Below are 22,695 nucleotides of genomic sequence, written 5' to 3' on the forward strand. Positions count from 1 at the left end.
CGCGGATAAAATACACTCTAAAACACTTAACGTGAAAACGTTTAACGACTTAATCTCCTAAAATAGTTAAATTAAAATATCAAATTATGTAAAGAAAACCAACTTGTTAACGTTGGCTGGCAGAAGTGCGATCATGGTTTTCCTGATGCTAAATCCAGCCTTGGAGAATATCCTTTCTGATGGTGTACATTCACACTTTAGATTTTCTTATCCCAGACATTGTTAAAGATTTAAATCCTTGCCGCCGAGACGCTCCTCTGTCGGTAACAGATTGATAGTGAAACATAAATCTGTCACGGGGTGTTTTGATTTATTCACGCACGTTAAAAAATATGTATTAAAAGCTTCTTTCTTTGCACATTTTTATATACAGCATTATCATAAAAGGCTGAATATTAACGTATTGACAGAAAACCGGCAGTTCTATGTGAAATCAGACATTGAGCGCCCTCATATAGCCAAAGTGGCATGATCCTCGTTTCATAACACCTCTGCGAAGATTCGACCGTGAGATCGGTAGTCGAATCAGGCTCATCCAATCGAAGCATCGAATCTTCGACTATTCGGGGTCACCCCTACTGAATACAGGTATTCAACTGAAATGACAATGACATTTAATTTCAACATTTGTGGTGAAAAAGAAATTCAAGCAAATTAAGTTAAACAGCATTATTTTGTGGTTACAGACTATTTTTCAACATGTACAGTAGTGACACAATAGCCGCTTTCCGACCGGAGGAACCTTTTTACAGTTCCTAGAACTACTGGCTAAAGTACCCGGATGTCGGCGTGTTCGCACCGCAGGAACTAGGAACGATTTTAGTTCTAGGAACTCCATTTGTAGGAACTAATTTAGGTCCTACTTCAGAGTAGGGTCTAAACCAGCACTATAGGAACTACCCGTGACGTTAGTGTACGCTGATGACCGAACGCACGTGGAACACCAGCACCCGCCATTTTTAAAACAGCTAACGTTAGAATGTAAACACACAGATTATAGCCTATATATTTACTCCATTTAACTAACTATACAAACATGGAAAACAGTGATAGATGGGTCTCTAAACCTTTATGCTAAAGAGAAAATCCAACGCAACTGAGGGGACCAAGCCAAACATGATTATGTTTATCTGCCCAGCTAGCAACACTGGACATCAACCACACGGCATAGGCTAATAACCTTTTTTCATATAATGTCTACTTTCTATAACAGTTCTATCTAATAAGATATTAAACAGTACTTTTTGACAGATTGCTAACTAATAAACACGGAGAATGCGAGCATTGTTTGCTCTGGCGTTCTCAGCGCCGCCAAAATAAAGGTCCGTCGCACCGTCAAAATAAAAGTCAGCGTGCTTGCGTCACTCCCTTACCCCTCCTACCAGTTCCTATGGCCACTTGGCCAGTGCGAACGCAAACAGCAAAACCGAGTTTGGGGGAGAGTAGTTCTTAGAACTGTTTAGAAGTGGACAGTTCCTAGAACTAAGTTCCTAGAACTACTTGGTCGGAAAGCGGCTATTGACAAAAATGGCATTGATGAAATTCACGAGTATCACAGGGGACCCTTTTGAATGCACGTTAATATCAAGTGGAAATGGTAACCCGTCTCGGCTATCCACTTTGGATACAAGATAGATGTCTTTATGACTGGATGTGGTTAATGCAGATCACTCTCTTGGCATCTAGTCTAAAGATTTTCAGTCATCCAAGTCATAGCTTGTCAGTTAAAAAAACACGTCACCACACTGCTGCATTATAAAAAACGCAGATTTCTCCATTCTCACAGGAAGTGATTAAACCTTAAATTGTTGATGTGCAATAGACACATGATGATGATTATTAGCTTAAGAGTCGACATACTCATTTACACAATTTCCTGTCGTATCCTACTCCAAGAGAAGAGAAAGTATAATTTTACTAAAAGAAGGAGTAAACGGTTGAAAGAGAGAGAGAGAGTGTGAGTGAGAGAGAGATTTGCAAGTAAGTATGTGTGTTTCTATTGACTTCCACAGGCTGATGGAAATGAAGGGGTGTCTGATTGTGGAGTGCAGAACTAATCTAATTAACCTTGCTGCATTCCTGTGTCCCACATTGTGACCTGGGCCGCTGCTCATAATGGAAAATGTGAGAGAGACAGAGAGAGAGAGAGAGAGAGTATGCTCTTCAAAATGTCGTCAAAATACATACTAGAAATCTACTGAAAAAGAAAACATTAATCTCAACCAATATAAAATGCACATGCCTTGCACACATACCATAAACAATTAATGGATAAACATATACAGTATATAATATAATATAGATGCGTATTTACTGAAAGCCGACAGTAGCCCTATATGTGAGAACATTTTATAGACCTTGCTATTCTATTAGTAATAAATTCTAATCATATACCGGGGTTAGGAGGAGGATGCAGAACTGGCAGACGTGACAACCCAGGACGAAGGAGAAGCCCGGGAGGAGATGACGGAAGAAGAAACCAGGGCGGCGATGATGGCAGGAGGAGCCAGGGAGTAGACGAAGGCAGGAGGAGCCAGGGAGTAGACGAAGGCAGGAGGAGCCAAGTGGGAATCCAGAGCCCGACGGAGCCGAAGGGGTGAAGGGACGAGGCAAAGCCAAAGGCCCGAAAGTCTTTGGTGCAGGCAGAGGAACGACTGGACGGACGAGGGAGCCCGGTGCAGCCATGAGGATGACAGTCCAAGGTGGAGCTGTTTGGTCAAGGTGGAATGACGGGCTCGGCAGCTCGAGGTGGAGGAGGCTGGCGGAGCTGTTGACCATAAGACCCGAGGCAGATCCGTGAAGCAGAGTGGAGTAAGGAGAGGAGATGCCGAGGAAGGAGGAAGGAGAGGCGGGCCGAAGGACTGGCTGGCTTGGGTAGAGGAGGCTGCAGAGATAGGCTGGGTTGTATTATCCTCAACGAAGGAGACTTGGAGCTGGGCAGGGCCAGCAGAGATGCAGGAGACTTGGAGCTGGCTGGGACCAGCGAGGACAAGAGACTACGGGGAAAACCCTCTTCCTCAAACAATAACACAGAAACCTTGACAAGCTCACCCACAGCAATGGTAGTATGGGCGGGGCTCCATTCCATTCCCTTGAACTCCACGATGACACCTACAGGTACTGACGATGTTGCCGGCTCATGCACCTGGTCAGACATTCTGTTGGGCTCAGGCTCCATGGTGAGGTATGGCTCAGGGGTCATTTCAAGCGCTCTCTCTGTACCTGCGGTGGGCTCAGGCATAATGTCCGTGTTGGGTGTTGTTGGTGGCTGGCTGGTCTCTGGAGTTAGGCTGGAGTTGGCCTCACCTGAGAGGCATACGGTCATGGGGGAGTTGTTGTTAGCCAGCACCCACTCCACAAAAGCAGCAAATGTCCCTCAAGGACCATCACGGGCAGGGCGTGCCTTATACTGCTATTATTTAAGCTGGTCAGGAAAAACACACACAGGGAGCGGTAGGAGAAGGTGGTAAGGCAAGCCAGGTCTAAAAAGTCACTTGTGTGGCTTCAACTTTCTGCTCTAAACAGAGCAATCTGACCACAGGAAGATCCATTTCTTGTTAGGTTCGGTCTTCTCTAACATTGTGGCTGTTGTAAAACTACATTGTGTCTCAGCTCAGGTGCTACATTACCTGCATTCTCATGCGCTGTCAAAATAAGCAATCCGGCTCTGTCAGAATTGAAGTATGCTTCTGACACTTATTTTTGACAATATACAAAATAACAAGTATCAGCTAACATATCAGCCTTGGTGAGATACTGTATATCGGTCTGTAGGTTTGTGAATAATCAAATAAACAAGCACAAAAATATTTTTTTATAACATTTTCTAACATTAAATAGGCTTAAAGTTAAAACATTATTCTTATTAGCATATGTGAGGATAATACTTCTTAATAGCTTACATAATGTCAAATTTATATTAAATATAACCCATAGGTGTATTTAAACTTAATGTGACAGTTCTACCAGAAAGACTCGGGAGAATAATTTCAATAAACCGTACATTTATTGACAGCTCAGCAAGCTGATAATATACAAAGTCATTTGGCATAGGCCCCGTCCGTAGTGCATAATCCCAGGGTATCGGATCTGCAATTCCTGCCTGAAGACGAAGGCAGGGGCGCAGCCGATCCCCCCGGGAGGTATGGACAGGACCATCCTGGTGGTGGTGGGGAGGATGGGGGTAATCGTCGCTTCAGTATCTGCGAACTCAAACGTGTAAGTACCGAGCTTTTATACAGTGAGCATAAAAATATGATTGGATAGAAGTGAAGGCAATAGGTGACGTAGTAATTGAGTCTTCCTGACAGAACTTATGCTAAAGCTTTCATTTTTGTGAATTTGTGACGTAATATATATGTGTGTGTGTGTGTGTGTGTGTGTGTGTGTGTGTGTGTGTGTGTGTGTGTGTGAGAGTGTGTGCGCGCGCACGCACAGGTGATGTAACATGAGTATGCATATGGTGTTGTCGTGACACATGACTTCAAACAAACCCAGACACAAAGCAAGTGGACATTTGCATTTTGTTCTCCATTTATGTGAGAACCACACTGAGAGGAAGACAGAGCAGCATGGACGAGATGAGACAGAGAAGGAAGGACGGTTACAACAGAGCAGCGATCACTGACGTCTGTTTCTGCTATAAATGAAGCACAGATTCATAGAGTCAGTGTGTGTGCAGTGTAGCTCCCACACTTTATTTCATAACTCTGTAATCATAATTCAAAGAAGCTGAGTGAGTAGGAGATGGTCTGTGGATGACATCTATAGTATGTCCAGTGATTCACGCTGGCATCTTTCCTCAACACAACCCTCAGATTGTGTATTACGCTGACCAAGCCTTTATGCTTTCAGATAATTCTGATATTTGATATCCTGTGGTGGGTGAGTGCTGTTCATTACCTGTACAGATGAAAGCCAGACATCGTGTTGAGGTTGCCTTTCACATACATCTTCTGATCGACCCTTTCTTTCTCTCTTTATCTGTCCACAGGCTCAAAGCTTTGGAAGAACAAGCAAATGGAGACCCACAACTGCTGAGCTATCGGTTCTCCCTCCCTCTTTTCCTTTCTTCCAGCTCCTCCTCTTCCTCTTCTTTTTACATTCTCCTTTTCACTGAGAGCAGGAGATGAGTTCAGAGGAGAAAAGTTCCACCATGTCCCAGAAGATCTCCTCTCCATCTCATAGCAATAGCAGTTCCTCCTCCAAACATGACAGCAGACAGGTGAGTTTGTGCATGATTTGACAGTTAATGAGTTACATTTATGGAAGTATCACTTTGGTATGTACTATGTAACTCATCCTGCACCTTTGGGTGGATAAGAAACCTCAAATCACTTTTTTTTAGCTATCAGACTATTACTTTTTAACTGTTACTTTTCTTAGCTATCAGAGAACGATTTTTACCTGGTGGATGATAAAACGCAAAAAAAAAAAGTCTAACTAGCACTATCAAATTAACTGAGGATGAAGAAGAGAGACTTCCAGCTCTTTTGTATTAGTGTGTATGATATAAATTAAGACTCTCACTGTTGATTTTCTAGGTTTAATATTTGTCCTGCTGATTCTGCAAATAGGTAGTTGGCATGAAATACTTTTGGGAAATTGACATCCTGTGGTGTGATATGAAATACATAATCTAAAATTCTTTTTAGATGATTTTTTCTCATTATTTCATAGTAAAAAAGCATTAAAAGCCTGCATACTATGTTCTTTAGGATAAAATATAGAATAAATCTTCAAAAGTAAAATAAGACTTGACCAGTTCAGTCAGGAAACTCTAGATGGCGGATACTGATTCCACCTTGGCATGTGGTCTGCTAGCAATTACACAATTTACTATATGACACAAGTTGTTCAGCTGATTGGTCTCAGCTATATCTGCAGCCAGTCAACTTGCTTGCTCAACATTTAAATAGACTGGTTCAGAGTTTTCTGTAAGCCGGTCCATCAGCATGCTATCAGTTTCTCTGATAACTTCCACCTCCCCCAGCACCACCTGTATAAATCTGCTATATGGGTAATTTTATGCACGTATCTTTGTACAGCTTCTGAATATCTGTGTACGTATATTGACAGGAGCAAGTCTCTGTACTTTCTCTGCAGTAGAAGCAGAAATAAAAGCAGAAGAAGCATGCATATCAGATCTAGTCCATCAAGATCAATAAATTAACATTGTCATAACCATTAACATGCTAAAACTGAGGGTTGTCATGACTGAAATATACTTACCCTTACACATTTATATGAAAGTATTTATATAATAATTTAAATTTCAACCTAAAATGTCAAGAAATAAAAATTCCATGCAAACATGCATCAACTACACAAACATTATATTAAGTTTCAATATAGCAGATATGAGACTCTATTGTAGATCAGCTGTGGTTTGTTATACATGCCTGATGTTCTGTTTATACTTCTTAGGATGACATGCATCACTTAAAATTTTCTTGATAATTTTTCTTGATTTAAAAAGATTTTGAACAAAACCGTATAAATATTTTACATTGCTCAAAATGAGTTATTTTTTGTAATTTTCTGAAAGCAAAGGAAAACTTGACAGGCATGACAAATGAAAGCAGAAACCAGTGTACTGGACAAAATGTTTTTGGACTTTGTTCAAAAATTTCTCAGCTATTCCTTTCCACTTTATCTTCGTCTGTCTCATTACCCGCTGTTCTGAAACAGTATTAATCCCTCTTCTCTCAGTCAGATGACTGTGTGGGAAATATGAATATCACCGATCTATGAAATGAGCCTTGAGTGCCAGATGAATAACAACTCAGCAGCCCTTTGCTTTCTTTTTTTCCCCATTTCTTTCCAAAACACAAAAAAATCCCGGAACACTTCCTGAGGCTTTTATGCGAAGGAATTAGTGGCAAACTAATCATCTTCTGTGGAAATGAAGGATAAATACAGCAGGGTTCAAAAGTGCTCTCAGACCTTTGGACACCATTACGTGTCTTCAATCACACTTTGATCATGCAGGTTTATTTATATTGTGTATAGACTTAATATATCTGTGTGCATATGTACTGTACACCTGCATGAGTGTGCGTTCATATGCTCTGAGCTCCGGAGGGCGGATGGGTGTCCTTCTCCTCAGATGAACACGCTGACCTGATTATGAGGCTGTAATCTCTAATCTCATCATTTGGTAGCATTATAAAGCTCATTACTCATTCTAAGCAAAGATATGTTTAACTGTTTAGGTGGTAGACTTTACTCTCAATACCAACATCATGGAACTGTGAGTTTAAACTACAGCAAAGAGGGTTGAAATCCCAGCAGATGATCTGGTGCCCACTTTATCAGAGAATTGCCCTCATTAACAGAACTACCTTGCAAATAAATACTTTCTGAGAGTGCTGTATAGTTTACTTTGTGCATACTAACTGTATACTTTGTGTCACAACTGACAATTTTCCCTTGTGGAAAAGAAGTGCGCTTTTGTATTGAATGTGCACTTGTAGTGTACTTCAAATCTTAAAAGTAAATAAAAAAAACCAGTACTTGCAGATATTATATTTATGAAATAAAAGGCCACTTAAGTACTTAAAGTACCCCTATTATGCTATTTTAAAGGTTTCTAATTTTGTTTTTGAAGGTCTCCTACAACAGGTTAAAGGGGGTCGCACACCGGACGCGCAGCGCCACGTCTTTAAAATTCGAACACATTATTCTCTATGAGTGTACACAGACCGCCGGCGTCATTCGGCGTCTGTCCGCGGCGCCCAGCTATGGCTCAGGACCGTGTTCAAAATTCTGCCGCGCCACAGAGCGCCATTTACACAGTTTTACATTAAATGTACATTTATTTGTCTCAAATCGTCGTTAATGTATATACTGACTTCACCCTGTGCTGCGATATACATTTAGTTTTACATTCATTCACAGAAATCAGCTGCTTGAATGAAAATTGCTGATGTTATCGGATTTTCAGGTGATATTCTCAATTCATTCAGATAACGGACGCTCTGAGGTAAAGTGAATTCAGACTGCAGACTTAGCAACGATTGTATTTAATTGTACAGTACAATCATAACATAGTACAGGCATTATCTTAATTTCATAATGTCCTTAAACATAACAATTGCTGGCCAAAAACTGAAAAAGTGTGCGTCCGGTGTGCGATACCTCGAGTTGTCCTAGACGCGGCACGGCGCTGCGCTGCGTGTCCGGTGTGCGACCCCCTTTACATGAATTAAAGGTCAAAAAACACTTTCATTTTCCCGTAATATACATCGCACATCACCACATTTTTCAATGATTTTCAAACGTCTCGACGTCTTGGTCTACATTGGATTCAGCGCGTGTCAGAAACGAAACAGCCATTACCATAACTGAACTTCAGCTCCTGAGGCTTCCTCAGTCCTCAGCGATTGTACACACTGTAAAGACAGTAACAATGACGTTGATTTTACCATATCAATCAGAGCGCGAGTCTGATGATGAAGCATTGGAAGAACTAGTTATTCAACCCCAACCTCCATCGCAAGGACGACTTGAGCAGGACGCTTCTCAGTGATACACTACCCAGTATTACATACTTACATTATGAAATGTTGCAACTGTAATTCCTCACCATCAGCATTAAAAAACCGATGTGTATATTTCTAATTTATTGTGGTACACATGTGGGAACTGAATCATTAACTTTATCAATAACAGCGCATACCTTATCCGAGAACTGAATGACTGATTTAACATTAAATTCTTTCTTCATCCTTTATCATTACTGAAAGTAGTAAGAACAACAGACAATCTGCATTATTGGACACAGTTTTAGGCAATAGTGGCCCACAGCTAATTACCAAAGACAGTAATAACGTGAGTTAGCCGGTTAGCCAGAGACCTACTCAATATTAAACACAAATCGATGTATTTTGAACACCCGGTACAAAATATATACATCAATAATTAATCATACTTATAGGTTGTGATTCTGAGGAGCAAGTTGGTCCAAATAAAATGGGTACTGTCCCATCTTTAATGGATAAGCGTTTTGTATATCACATTTAGACCTCTCTGAGATTTGAGATGCATTCGACAAAAGGTTGTACGGCTGTTGTATCGCTGTGGTATTTTTAACCACTGACACTTCACATCCTAATCCTTTGGAAGTGTTTACAAAGAGAATTTGCTTTTGCAGAGCAGAAAACAGTGACGTCTTGACATGTACATAACACAAACCAGCTATAGGGCCCTATTTTTACGATCTAAGCGCATGGTCTAAAGTGCACGGCGCAAGTGCACTTAGGTCGTGTCCGAAAAATCCACACACAAAAAAAAAAATACTGTTTTTAGACCAGGTTTTTGTTGGTCAATGACGTAGTCTATTTCAGTTGCCTCAAGATAGCAACGTGTCAACAATGCGCCTGAACACACCTCGTTTTTGCTATTTAAAGTACGTGGTGCAAGGCGTAAAAATGATAACTGCATCAGGCTGAAACTAGCTAAAGCACATGTAAAGTACTTGATTATCATTTTGTAGTGTTATTCGATATAAACTGTAGTGTGATTCGATATTACTTTATTATTTAAATTATATATTCTGCAGTAGACAACCATTTCAAAGACAAAATAACTAATTATGAAATTACATATAAAAATGTACTCAAGTCCTACTTAACTGGGTCAAAAAGCACTCTAAAGCATATATTATTTCTATATTTAAAATATTATTTATGTAATGATTACTCTTTTTAAAAGTATGCTAAAAGTTCTCTTTTACAAGGGTTGGTTGATCAGCTGGGCTGTTCCACTGTCATAACTCCCTTGAAGGTTGTGTTTGCTCTTTGATTTGAAATGTTGTGTAAGAGCATTTGGTTTCATTAGTCTCACTCTGTGGTTCTTAATGCATGTTTGGGTTTTGTCCTTGGCTATAGAGATGTCTCTTTGAAAGTTGTCCTTGATGTAGTGAATTGCTGAGAGTGTGTTTGGGCAGTGCAGCTCTTGCCTTGAGGAAGAGACAGAGTTTGCTGAAGAGGGAGAATGGAGACCCACATTGTTGTCGCGTCTGTCAGGGCTCTAAATAATAGAGAGAATATCTCTCCTCTCTAAATTCCCACCTGATTGCTAACAGGTGTTTATGCACATAAATTTGTTATTACCATAATGTTGATTTATCCAGAGAATTGTGAATGAGTAACCTTGTTCCTGCAGTTAGTATTTAGCTTAATACACTTTTTAAACAATCTCCGACTATACAAAGGACTTTGTATAGTCATTCTTCACTTAAACACTTTATATATATTTTAATATATTACACACTACAGTTCAAATGTTTTGGATCTGTACGATTGTTTAATGAACCTCTATTTCACTGTGGTTTAAATGTAATTTATTCCTGTGATGGCAAAGCTGAATTTTTGTGGAAACTGATTTTTTTTTTTTTTTCAGCATTCTTTGATGAATAGACAGTTCAAAAGAACAGCATTTATTTGAAATTATTTGACATTTTTTTAAACAATATCACTTTTGATCTATTTAATGGATCTTTGCCAAATAAAAGTATTGATTTCTTTTTAAAAAAATACTTTATACTATTGAATGGTAGTGTCATGGTTTGTGTTGGTTCCGAATTTTATCCTAAATTCAAGATTTTCTGTATGAAGACGTTTTTACACTGCTTTTTATTCACAAATATTTCCAATTTGTGAAATCAAGAAATGACAGTCGTTGCATGCAGGAGCTCTAAACCTATAAATAAAGCTGAATACTGGAATGATTTGTTTGATTTTTTTTTTTCTTCCTGTGTTCCTAAAGAAGGGGAGAAGAATCATAAGCTGGTAGCAACTCCATTTTTCTAGGCCCGCTGCCTTCATGTCCTAATAAAACATTTTCTATCAATTTATTATGCATTTATCATACAAATAAGGACAGTACGATATGACCAAAATCTTATATACCTGTGTGATTGTCACAAAAAAACTGTATAGTAATTGACAAATAATATAGAAAAGTAATTGAAAAATGGTTTATATATTAATTTATTTATATAATAACCATTTGGAGATGCTTATTTCGGCAACACTTTATTTTACAGTGTCCTTGTTACATGTAGTTACTGTAGTAATAACTATAAATTATGCATATTTACATGCAAATAACCATAAGCCAAACCCTAATCTAACCTTAACTCTATAGTTGTCAAAAATATACAGTCATTTGTTCGTTTAGTTTCATTTTCATGGACTTTTAGTTTGCTTTTCATTATTTCCTGTTGTCTTTGTTCACTTTCCCCGCTCTAATCAGTTACCATGGCATTTCATTGGATCATCGCACCTGTTAGTCTTTTAGTTCATCATCATTGTATACTCAAGTTTCTGTGTTTCCTCAGTTCATTTCTGGCTATTGTTTGTGTGCTAATATTGGATATTCTGTTTATTCTTTTATTAAATACCTTTGGATTAGAACTTTTGATCTTCGTATTTGGACTCTTTGAACTTAGACAATAGTAAGTAGTACATGTAGTTAATTATTATTACTCAGTAAATATATATAGTTACACTGAAACAAGGACACCTTTAAATAAAGTGTAACCCCTATTTTATATTAATGTGTCAAGTAGCTTCTGTAATGCAAGTGACTGTAATGAAGTGCTAGACGAAGAAGATAATTTTGCTAACACAGTCTTTAATAATACTATTTAGAAGATACAGGAAAATACAGGGGAAATAATAACACGACCACGTAACTAGAAACGAGAACCAACAAGGGACAAAACATAACAGAGAGTTTAAATACTAGGCGAACATAATGACAGTAAGGTGCAGATAATGTAACCAAAAGAACAAACGAGGACATAATCAAGTCAAGTCACATTTATTTATATAGCACTTTATACAATACATATTTATACAGGGCTTAATACAGAAGCAGCTTTACAGTTATAACAGGAGAATGAGTCAATGATGCAAACAGATTTCATTTTGGCTGTACAACGGCTCTAACAGAAAATAGTATCATTGTTCAGCTGAAGTCAGTTCAGTGTTGATTCAGTTAAAGATCATCAATTATTAAATTAGTTAATTGAATCTATAAAGCCTTTTTGCAAAAACATTGTCATCGTCCAGCTCAGTGCAGTTTTTATACAATAGTGTCAGTGCAGTCAAATCAATAATATTTTTGAATATAAAGTGTCCCCAACTAACAAACCAGAGGCGACAGTGGCAAGGAACCCAAACTCTGTAAAAAAAAAAAAAAAAACTTTGGGCGAAACCAGGCTCAGTCGGAGGGCCAGTTCTCCTCTGGCCAACGAACAAACACGGTGTGATTATGATTCAGGCTGCATCACAAGTCAGAATTCAGATTGTTGATCGGAAGCATTCAAATATTTCATCCAGTTCCTTTTGCTTAAAGATCGGATTCATCACTCCAGTATGGAGACGCAGCTGATCATTGGTCTGTGCAGAGGACTTGTCTGGTTCTTATGGTCTTTGCTGAGGATCTGTGGCAGTCGTGTCAACCTTCACAGGGTATTGTCATATTTACAGGATCTCTGCTGACATTCAGGGCTGCATTGTGGTCATGCCTAGGTGCAGGTCCACCATCTGATTCGGATACAATAACGATGCAACAATTACATCATGTGCGTTCCCGGTTCCAGTTGACCTAATATATTCAGCCTAACAATCCTCTAACGAATGTGAATTATAGAAATGTGATAATGTGTTATGTGAATGGCAGGTTAAAGATATGGGTTTTTAGTCTAGATTTAAACTGACAGAGTGTGTCTGCTTCCCGGATAATGTTAGGAAGACTGTTCCAAAGTTTAGGTGCTAAATAGGAAAAAGCTCTACTGCCTGCAGTTGATTTCGATTTTCTAGGTATTATCAACTAGCCAGAATTTTGAGATTGCAATAGACGTGAAGGATTATTATTTGTTAAGAGCCAACTCAAGTACTTAGGAGCTAAACCATTTAGTTCTTTGTAAGTAATTAGCAAGATTTTAAAATGTATGCAATGTTTAATAGGTAACCAATGCAGTGTTGACAGAACCGGGCTATGTGGTCATACTGGTCTAGCTTCTACAGTTTGGACCAGCTGGAGTTTGTTTATTAAGCGTGCGGGGCAACCACCCAGTAGAGCATTACAATAATGTATCCTTGAGGTCATGAACTCATGAACTAACTTTTCTGTATTTGTCATTGAGAGCATATGTGTTGTAATTTAGATATTTTTTTAAGATGGAAAAATGCATTTTTAAAGATGCTAGAAATGTGGCTTTCAAATGAAAGATTAGTATCAAAGAGCACACCCAGGCTCCTAACGGACGACGAAGACTTAACAGAGCCATCAAGTGTTAGACAGTGTTCTAGGTTATTACGTGCAGAAGTTTTTGGTCCAATAATTAAAATGTAGTTTTGTTTTGTTTTTTCAGAATTAAGTAGTAGGAAATTACTAGTCATGCAATTTTTATATCAACTATGCATTCCGTTAATTTTGGTATTGGTATATTTCATCGGATCGCGAAGAAATATAGAACTGAGTATCATCAGTGTAACAGTAAAAAATTAATGCTATGCTTCCTAATGATATCTCATAAGGGTAGCATGTACAGGGTGAAAAGCAACAGTCCTAGTACTGAGCCTTGCGGTACTCTATATATACTGAACTCGTGATCAGTATGACACCTCTTTATTTACTGCTACAAATTGATACCAGTTAGATAAGTATGAACCATGCCAATGCAATTCCACTAATGCCAATGTAATTTTCAAGTCTATTCAAAAGAATGTTGTGGTCGATAGTATCAAATGCAGCACTAAGATCAAGTAACACTAATAGAGAGATACAACCAAGATCGGATGATAAGAGCAAATGAGATCAGTCTCAGTACAATGATACGATCTAAATCCTGACTGGAAATTTCTTTCTTAAAAGGAACATAGTTGTGAGGAGGATACTGCCTTTTCTAGTATTTTTGGACTAGAAATGAAGGAAACAGAGCAGGAAAATGGTAACTAAGGGTAACAGAACTAAGAACAAAACAAAGAATATCAAAATAAGAGTAAAAGACTGTGACAGCATTACTAGTTGACTCTTTATTTTCACACTGCATGTTTTTTCGTCATTCTCATGTGTAAATAATGTTAAGCAGTCCTGCCTAATGATAGCCATCCAATTATATTTACTGCAGTATAAATGGTATCTCTACCAGTTGACACATTTATGGTCACATGCTTTATTTAATTGGCATTTTTTCATAGGCAGTATTTTTTATTTTGATAACACATATTTTTAAGATTGCTCATATACTTAATACAGTTTATTACTGTTTTTCATTGTAAATATGTGTACAGTGTAAATATGTATTGAATGGAATTGTACAGGACAACTGGGAGATCGTCGAGGGCTTGCGTGGTGGTCTTTCTAATGTTCAGGAGCCAGAGAAGCAGTCCGGCTACATGCTGAAGAAGAGAAAATGGCCCATGAAAGGTTGGCACAAGGTATGTGTGGGAAATTGTCATGTCTCTACCAACGTTTTATTTAAAATATTTGGAAGACATGGAATAATTGGATGAATTAGTGTAAGCGCAGATATTTCCAAAATCACATTTCAAAGCAGCTGAGTGGATTTGTGCTAAACTGTCTGAAGACATTGTGCTCACACTGATGGACTCTGGGGTGGCTGATGATTAAAGAACTTGATGAATGATCTTCCTGTGCATTATTTTGTTCAATTTTAGCACACAATAACACATCTTTTTTGATGCTCAAATACTTTCTTCTATGGCATTTAATGTGCAAATGCAACCCTTATTTGCCTTGAAAATACCCATATTCCCCTTCAACCAAAAAGAGTGTATACAAGAATAGACAGAAAAGAGGCATAGTGATATACAGCCTCTCATTCATCAAGAGTGTTTTAGCGTCGCCTGAAAGGACATTCATCATTTACCAAATAAATCTGACCCAGGTTTCTCCTCTGTCCTCTCCTCTTTGTGCTTCTTTTTTCACAGAGATTCTTCTACTTGGACAAGGGCATTTTGAAGTACGCCAAATGCGAAGCTGATGTGAGTCTAAAAGGCCTCACATATATAAATACTGTATACACACACACTCACTTAGTCCATTGAACTAAAGCATTCAGGACTTTTAGTGGTCATTTCTCCTTCATGCAAGTTTTTACAGAGTTCCAGCAATCTTCAGAGGTCTTCATCCTCCATCTTTCCACCAATACATGTTTCCTGCTGAAAAAAGCCTCTTGCTGTGGGAATGTAAAAATTAAGGTTCATTTCCCCAGGGTTTGATAGCATCATCTATAGCCGATAGTTTACAAATGTCTAAATTTCATAACAAAAACTGTTGTGCTACCCCTGTGCTGCGATTGCCTTCCCTCACACCAATCTACCCTTTTAAGCAGCATTATGAAGTGGACGTGTATGGCCAGGGTATTCAGTTATAACGAAAATACATAATTAACCTGCCGTATATCTTTCAGATTTATCTGGGGCTTTGTTAGCCTCTAATTCAAGGCCACTAGTCGAATGTTCTTGTGAGAATGCATCATTGACAAGGTTAAGCATTAGCAAAATTTGCCAAAGCCCTCTTGTATTTTACTTCACCTTTTTGTGAAGAATCACTGTTTTGAATGCACAATATGTTGCTTACACAGGGTTGGGAACCAAGAACAGGTTCTTAAAAAATAAAAATATATAAATATTGGAAATTAATTACGTTTAGTCTAATTACAGAATTAATGACTCTTATGCACAGGTTATTTTTAGTGAATCAAACTCAGTGTAGTTACTGACTGATTGTTTACATGTCAGTATGTAGTTAAAAATACACATTATGCATTTTGTCATTACTATTTCATAATAATTAATGAATGAATGGATTTCTTTTTAGTAAATGTATTGTTAAAGGCCTTTTGTTGGATTGCATTTGTGAAAAGTCTTTTGCAAGAATTGTATTAAAGTGATTTCACTTTCAAATTTAAGTATTAATATAATTTATTTAAAAGTATTATTTCATTATTTGGCACCTGAACCGCTTTACTTTTTTAAAATTTGTATTCCTTATAAATACTAAGTTTTGTTAATGGAACTGTTTGGGAACCAAATCCTTAAATTCTTCACAATTTGCATCTCTACTTTCATGTCATTCATGCAAATCTATGAAATAGCCACAGTAAGATGGGATTACTTGGGCTATCTCACTCTATCTGTTGTATTTTTGGTGTAAAGGATGCAGTAGATTTGATTATTTATGGAGAAGCAAACCAAGAATTCACTGAACCTATATTCAAACCAAGAGCAACTTATTTCCTCAGTAGTAATTTGAGTGTGTTGGACTAACATAACGTTGTATTGATATATGAGGTAGCGTTGATATTTATTGGTCAAACCTTCTGTCTGTGCTGTAGGTGGAAAAAGGCAAGCTCCACGGCTGCATTGATGTGGGACTGTCCGTCATGGCCATTAAGAATAAGGCCAAGTGCATTGATCTGGATGCAGAAGAAAACATTTACCACTTAAAGGTATCACAACAATTATAGTATTAGACTGACCTCAAAATGCTCTGCGGTCATAGGCATTAGAGCATTAGTGGAGAATGTAATTTTGCTGCAGTTTTACTGGAACATTTTACATTATGATGGTACAGTAGATTTGCTTTAGCCTCATATTAACGTAGCACTAGGAGGGTATTTTGCCTTTAAAGTTTTCTGGCTATATGAGAAAGAGTTTTGATGTCCCACCCAAAACTGAATTTAGAATGCCTTTTAAATGGTAGTTTAATTCAATTTAAATTAAATGTCATTTGAGATGCAAACAGAATGCAGAATTGTATAATTACACTTAATTACAATAAAATTAAATGCAAATACACTCATAAACATCATGTACACAATACATTGGGTATTTCTAGAAAACAGCAGATCATAGTAATAAAATGTATATATATTAATATAATATACTAATAATAAAACGACAGTAATAACATTGTGTACTTATTTAAATCATAAATAAGTTATTTAATTCACAAATTTCAATAATTTTATTATATTAGTATGTGTATGTATGTATGTATGTGCTTATATATATATATATATTTATTTATTTATTTATTTATTTTATTTTTTCAATAACATTTCCCAGAATGCTCTGAGTAAATATATTATAGAATTACATTTTGAGGTCAATATGAAATTTGTTAGTATAAAGTTATAAATAATAAGATGTCTAAATTTGTTCAAAAATGTGACTAATGAAATTTCTGTGTTTAATTTCTTTGAATTGCAGTATTGTTTTAAATTCTGAAATTTGTCCAAGCATGTTTTTACTAATATTATCTATCTTATAGGTTGTATAGGCTGGCTTATCATGTTAAAAGCTTTTAAAAAATCAATACAATTCCAAAACATATTAACAGTTTAAAATTAGAAAGCTTTACAAACCTCAACAGAGAGATTGATTGAAAATGAAATTCTGCTCCCATGTAGTGGATCCTCTTTTAAAGAGAATCATTTATGGGGGGAAAAGGGTTTTGTCAGCATCCGTTTGATTTTCTCCAGTTTGAACTCTTGATCTCATGAATAGGAAGCAAGTCCTTCAATACAAAGTCATGAGGTCAACAGCAGCACAGCATCAAGAAAAACAGCTTCTGAATCCTGATTGAGTAGTTTAACTGTGGTCTCCTTGTGCTTGTAGATCAAGTCCCAGGAGCTGTTTGATGAATGGGTCTCTAAGCTCCGTCACCACAGACTTTACAGGCAGAATGAGATTGCCATGTTCCCTCATGAGAAAACGCTCTTCCACCCTCATTACCCCCTCACCTCCTCCCCCACGACACCCGACAGTCAGTCCATCAGAAAGGTAATGCCATGGGACATGTTGAGGAATTAGATGGAAAGATAAATGTCAGATGAAATGACAATGACTGTGCTAGTCCTTTAACTTTGAGAGGACGTTAAAGGTCTATTGTACCTTAATGCCTACAGCAGTTGTCAACTTTTAGAAACTAACTCTCAAAAATGACTTTTCATTTATTTTGTCCTCTAACAATATCCACCAGTGTATACACATTTATCACAGTATACGTTTTTTTTCCGAAGGTAATGAAAATTCCCACATTATTTCCACCTTATCTCAAATGATATATTGTGTTAATATCATTCTGTGATGATTATGGAAATGGCATTTTTCAACTTTTTTGCATAAATTGTTTTTTGTCTTGCTCAGGCTTACTTCAAAGCTAGTTTTAGTCCTGAATACACACAATTAAAGCTGCACATACACACTTTGGTCGCTCTAAAGACATCTATCGCATGGTACTTGCAGAACAACTCTCACATCAGTTACATGCTCTACTGCACGGACGAATCTGATGCTTTGAGGGATTCCCATGGTTACCAGTGATTACTGTGTCAGAGTGGATCTTTCATTATACAGTACACCAAGATCTACTGACAGTAAGAAGAATTTGCAGATAAAGTGCAGATATGATAAAGTACTAATCCAACCCGGCAGTTAAAATTGTAAAGCATTATTTGTAGTCTTTCAAGTTCAACACAGATTTTATGTACTCAGTCAATAATGGAATTCCAATCATATCTAATCAAAATACACCTTTAAATAATATTGTTATCATTTTTGCATAATTTGACAATCACAGATTGATTGGAAATGGTGCACAATTCAAATATTCCATTCACAAATGATATATGCAATTGTTCAGTGTGGTGGAAATTATGTCACAGCTGTGGGAAAGTTGTAGTTTTTGCAAAATATATGCAAATAAATTTCACAAAATAAATATTGAAATGGTTTATATCATAATATTATCCATAAATAAAAGAAATTAGAAAATGTAAAAAATGTGACCTTCATATAACAAAAAGGGGGAAAAAATATTTGTTTGTTTGTGATATGATTTGACAACTTTCAACAGCCAGGATGTTATAAAGCTAATATTGTTTTACTTTGCTATTGTTTTATTAATACATTTCTCTTTCTTTCTCTTTCTCTCTCTTCTTAATCATTTTCTGTCTTCTTTTCTGTCTCTATCGTCTCCCTATCATTTTCTTTTCATGCTTATCTCTCTCTCTCTAGCGTGCCTCTCTTGCAAAGCAGTCCTCTCTTCACTCGCCTGTATCTTTTACTAGCCAGGCCAAGGTGACCGCCTGGCTCCAGTCTTCTGATGACATGGACAGGTGCACCAAAGGTACACACATACACACCAATTTATAAATCCATCTCATACAGAAGATGCTGTGTCTGCAGCTTTTTACACACACTCTCTCTCTCTCTCTCTCTCTCTCTCTCTCTCTCTCTCAGAACTCTCGGTATGTGAGGCTCAGCTCCTGGAACTGAATCACTTGTTAAGAAGTATGGAGGTGTTACACCGCACTTACTCCGCTCCAGCCATCAACGCTCTGCAGGTTACATGTCATTCACGCAAAAAATTAAATACTTTTTTTGATTATAATTTTGTTAACATAATTACACAAGCTATATATCAAAATTTGTTTTTGGTTAGATTAAGTGTTTTACATATCCAGAAATGTAAGGATGTTTTCAGTTGAATTAGTATTATTTTATATTTTTAAAGTGCCCCATTATGCTTTTTTATATATTATCTTTAGTGTGTAATATAGCTGTGAATGTGAAAGGCCTGCAAAGTTCCAAAGGTCAAAGTGCGCGATAAATGGAGTTAATGGAGTCTCCCAAAAGAAAGAACTGATTTTGCATAATGCCAGCCAATGGTTTTCATTGGTTGCCCACGAGCAATGTCTACTTTGCCCCGCCCTCAAACACTGTAGTTGTAGCTGAGGCCTGGAAGAGTTTGATTCATGTTGTCGGCATGTCGAGAAGACACTGTTTTCTGCGCTGTGAAAGTAAATCCACTTTGCATGCATTTCCAAAGGATACGGTAAAACCAACGCCATCGTTCCCATTCGTATCACTGTGTATATTCAAGCCTCCAGAGCTGAAATTCAGATACGGTAATGGGAGTTTTGTTTCTGACTCGCTGTAAGCAGTAGACCAATCACAACAGACTGGACCATCTGACCAATCAGAGCCGAGAAGGCTCTCGGAAAGGAGGGGTTTAGAGAGACTGGATTCTTGATCAAACCGTTTCAGACACCATAAGGAAAGAGGTGATGCTGCAGTGTTAGGGAATTATAGTGTTTTTTGACCTTGGATGCATGTAAACCTACAAGCCTTTGAAATAGCTTAATGGGGGCACTTAAAGTATTACTTGGACAACTTTTCAAAATGTTTAATAGAAAAAAACTTTACAATTGCTGCCATCAAAAAAAGGCCAATCTTAGTCCCTCAGGCAGTGGCCCAGCTGTGGCTGTGAATGCTGTTAATGCTCTTTTCTACTGCCCAACTGACAAACAATTCGGTTGATAGCACAAGTTCAGAAGGATAGCCATGATGAGATTTGCAGTATTCAATTATTCCACATAACCGCCATAACAGATGAGACATTATTCAGAAAGCTGTTCTTTTCATCTTCCAAATGGGTCAACTTATTTTATTACAATATCTGTTTACTTTAGCTGCTGCAAAATTTAACTGTTGCCTCTGGATATTTCAATAATTAAAGTCGTCACAAAATCAAAATTGACCATATTTACTTTGTTAGCGCACATTACTAGTCTTGTGGTGAACAATTCATCTGTGTAAGTTAATACACTGAAAAATATTTGTTTGTTGTGGTAATCTTTAATCAAAATCTGAAAATTTGCTTCTGCTCTCGAATGGCATTCCTTCTCTGATGACGTCAGTTTGACGGCTTGGGTTGAATATCCTTAACCACTCCCCTCCAACCATCAGTCTGCTATGAGTGAGGGATGGAGAGGTGCGCTAAAGTAAAACCCCTCCCCGATAATACGTCACAACACTGAAGTAAAGTCGGTTGTAACTTCTGGTTCACGGGGACCTTTAAGGACAAGTTCACATATTTTCATTTTGTGTCATCTGGCGGACAAATCAACGGGGAGATCTGGGTGCTGGTAACATGGAGAGAGTACACATTGTTCATTTACATATACTACTGATATTGAAAGAAATACAAAGCTGGATGAAAATCACAAACTTGTCCCTTGAGATGCTTGTCCCTTGAATTAATCCCCTTATTTTGTAATAGAATTTTATTTACACCAATCTAAAATCAGTCATTAAGTAAATTTTGGCATCACAAAATTATAATGTATAGTATGAAAAATGGATAATTATTTAGAGATTTGCTAAAGATTACATTTCATTTTAATTCTTAAATTATTAGTGTTTTTAAAGATTAAGTGATTGTTAGATGACAGCAAAGCTTATCTAAATGTAAAATTAACGGAAATGAGCATGCACAATTAAATATCCAATATCAGCCAATATATATCCAATGTTGATCGATACAGGTATATTAAAACATATCTAATATCGGTCAATAACCGATATGGTACCGATATATTGTGCATATAAAAGAATCCATTTTAATTAAGGGTTTACAGTATGTATTGGGGGATTGACAGGATTTTTCAGTATCTTTTGTTTTGTGTAGGCTTCAATGTACGACAGCCCGAAAAAGGAGAAGAGACATCCCAAAAAATGGCGTGGCAAGAATTACGGGAAAGACAACAAAACCACCCTGCAGGTGATCTGTGACCTTCTACTTGCATACCTGATTTTAAAATATAAAACTTCCTTTAAAACAGTCTTCACTTCAGTTTACAAGAGAGCCAGGCATTTTTAATGTTAATTTGCTGATGTATTATGTGCATGAATAGTGTGATGATAATGAAAGTCACTCTCATTCGCACACCTCATCCTGGATTCCCTTAACTATTACACAAAGGACCATTAAGGATTACTGCATGGACTACAAATGTTCTATTACATTTTCCTCAGGCCATTTATCTCACAGTGTTCCTTTTGCAAAAATGAATCGCGCCATCATTGATCATTGACCTGGTATTTTCTCCTTTTTCTGATGTTTTTAGGTTCCGAGCTGTATTTCAGCAGGCTCTGTCCGTCTCCACGCGTCCAATCCCAACCTCTCTTCAGTAGACCTGACCAATGAGAAGAGTTACCATGAACCTCTAGACTCGCCTATAGACGTTTCCAAACTGCAGGAAGACTTCTGCCGCGTCGCAAACAACCGTGAGTGCTGCAAAACTAGTGAATCTTTTTTTCAACTAGATTAAGTGATGTATCACTGGAATGTGTCTTTCCCCAAATCCTACATTTTTGTCTCAAAATGTCTTATTTGCATATAAAATATGTGTCATTAGAATGAAATTGCTGAGGGAAAAGCCAAAACTCTGAAGAACGTGACAGATGTTTATTGCAAATGTGCTTTTGCACTTTATCTTCATGAGGATTGTGAAAATCAGTATCTCATGGTCAAATAAATTTCCAAGGTTTCATTGGACAGTATCACAACTTTGAATGAGCTGACCAACAAGAATAAAATAGTGTAGAATGAGAAGATAGTATGAGTTTCCATGCTAGTTGCTGTTGTATTATGTTGGTTTGGTGATTTTCTACATGATGTACTAGCATGCTATTTCTAGTGAAGATGGATGACAAAATATATCTAGCTGATTAAGCTAGTTAAGAGTGGTAGGGATAGCAGCAAAGCATCTCATGCTAATGATCGCCTTTTTAACTGGGTGAAATTAACGGATATCCATTCAAAGAATTTGGTGGCTCTGCAAACCTGCAGACCAAGTGTGAA

General features: G+C 37.4%; 1 protein-coding gene across 2 annotated transcripts in view; it reads left to right on the top strand.

Annotated features, from left to right (window-relative positions):
• The window catches only part of osbpl3b (oxysterol binding protein-like 3b), an 81,584-nt gene that overhangs the window by 24,897 nt on the left and 33,992 nt on the right, over positions 1-22,695 (top strand). For both annotated transcript variants that reach the window (XM_079894646.1, XM_079894647.1), the window contains exons 2-10: positions 4,994-5,224; positions 14,340-14,456; positions 14,970-15,023; positions 16,379-16,492; positions 17,664-17,828; positions 19,065-19,176; positions 19,290-19,393; positions 21,520-21,612; positions 21,959-22,118. In XM_079894646.1, coding sequence (XP_079750772.1) covers positions 5,129-5,224; positions 14,340-14,456; positions 14,970-15,023; positions 16,379-16,492; positions 17,664-17,828; positions 19,065-19,176; positions 19,290-19,393; positions 21,520-21,612; positions 21,959-22,118 — 1,015 coding nt within the window. In that variant the 5' untranslated portion in view covers positions 4,994-5,128. The remainder of the gene's footprint in view (positions 1-4,993; positions 5,225-14,339; positions 14,457-14,969; positions 15,024-16,378; positions 16,493-17,663; positions 17,829-19,064; positions 19,177-19,289; positions 19,394-21,519; positions 21,613-21,958; positions 22,119-22,695) is intronic.

Source organism: Squalius cephalus, assembly GCF_949319135.1.
Source record: "Squalius cephalus genome assembly, chromosome: 15".
Taxonomy (NCBI): Eukaryota; Metazoa; Chordata; class Actinopteri; order Cypriniformes; family Leuciscidae; genus Squalius; species Squalius cephalus.